The following is a 1,021-nucleotide window of genomic DNA, read 5'->3' on the forward strand; positions in this document are numbered from 1 at the left end:
CGCGCGCCCCACCCCGCCAGCCCGCCCCGCACAGCTATCGCTTCTCTTTACAGCCTATTCCTGCGCCTGACAGGCCGAGGACCCGGGCAGCAGAGGCCCCGGCACGACCGAGGCGATGGCGTCTTCGACCCCTTCTTCATCGGCTACCTCCTCGAACGCTGGAGCGGACCCCAATACTGCCAACCTGCGTCCCACAAGTAGGTCCTGCCCCGGGTTCCTAGCAAATCACTGCAGGGAAGATGAGTGCTGGGACAGGAGGAGGCTCTGCTGGCGGAAAGGAAGTGGGAGAGCGGGGAAGGAGGCTGGAAAGAAATGGGGACCCGGTCCGCTCCCGGCCGGCCAGAGGTCACCAGCTGGCTGGGCTGCTAGGCGATTTGGAGGCGCTGGAGAAGGGGGGCCACGCCGTGTCCGAGTGGCAGCGATGGTTGAGGGCTAGGGCTTTGCTGCGAGAGAGGGGCGGGCGGCGAGCACGTTGTTTTTGTTGTGCTGTGTGTGGTTTCTTGGCTTGGTGGGACGTCGGGGGTCAGGGTAGTGGGCGGTGTGAGGAGTCGAGAGTCTCAGCTGGAATAGAGTTTTCTGGCTCCGGTTTTCGTTAAGCCGAGATCTGACCCCTCCTCCCTTCCCCGCGCGCTGTGCTCCAAGTCTACAATCAGCGGAAACGTCGACGTTAATTGCAGCTTTTAGAAAACTCGGGGTCCCTAATTGCTCCAAATTTGCCTCTAGCTATTGGCAAGTGAGGGAGAAGTCAAAGGCAAGAAAGGTGCATAAAATGGTTTGAGGTTGAGCCTGAACATTTTAGACAATTCATTACATCTCAGAGACGAGAAAGAAAAAAGAAAAAAGAAAAAAGGAGCGGGCAGCATCCTGAATGGCGCGAACTGTCGAACCAGAAGGCCAGAAGGTTTGAGGTTTGCCAGGGCGGGAGGGGGCTGGGGAGAGAGCACCGCTCTGTTTTCTCCCGGGCAGGAGACCTGTCTGCAATTGCGTGTCCTGAAGAGAGAGGAAGAAAAGGGGGAACCGG

The 1,021-nt window shown here is 58.7% G+C and overlaps 1 protein-coding gene across 1 annotated transcript in view; it reads left to right on the forward strand.

Annotated features, from left to right (window-relative positions):
• Positions 1 to 10: 10 nt before the first annotated feature.
• The window catches only part of GAD1 (glutamate decarboxylase 1 (brain, 67kDa)), a 42,877-nt gene continuing 41,866 nt past the window's right edge, over positions 11 to 1,021 (forward strand). Inside the window, exon 1 of the mRNA XM_005857565.2 lies at positions 11 to 197. Coding sequence (XP_005857627.1) covers positions 116 to 197 — 82 coding nt within the window. The 5' untranslated portion in view covers positions 11 to 115. The remainder of the gene's footprint in view (positions 198 to 1,021) is intronic.

The sequence above is a fragment of the Myotis brandtii genome, unplaced genomic scaffold (genome assembly GCF_000412655.1).
Source record: "Myotis brandtii unplaced genomic scaffold, ASM41265v1 scaffold112, whole genome shotgun sequence".
In the NCBI taxonomy this organism is placed as follows: domain Eukaryota; kingdom Metazoa; phylum Chordata; class Mammalia; order Chiroptera; family Vespertilionidae; genus Myotis; species Myotis brandtii.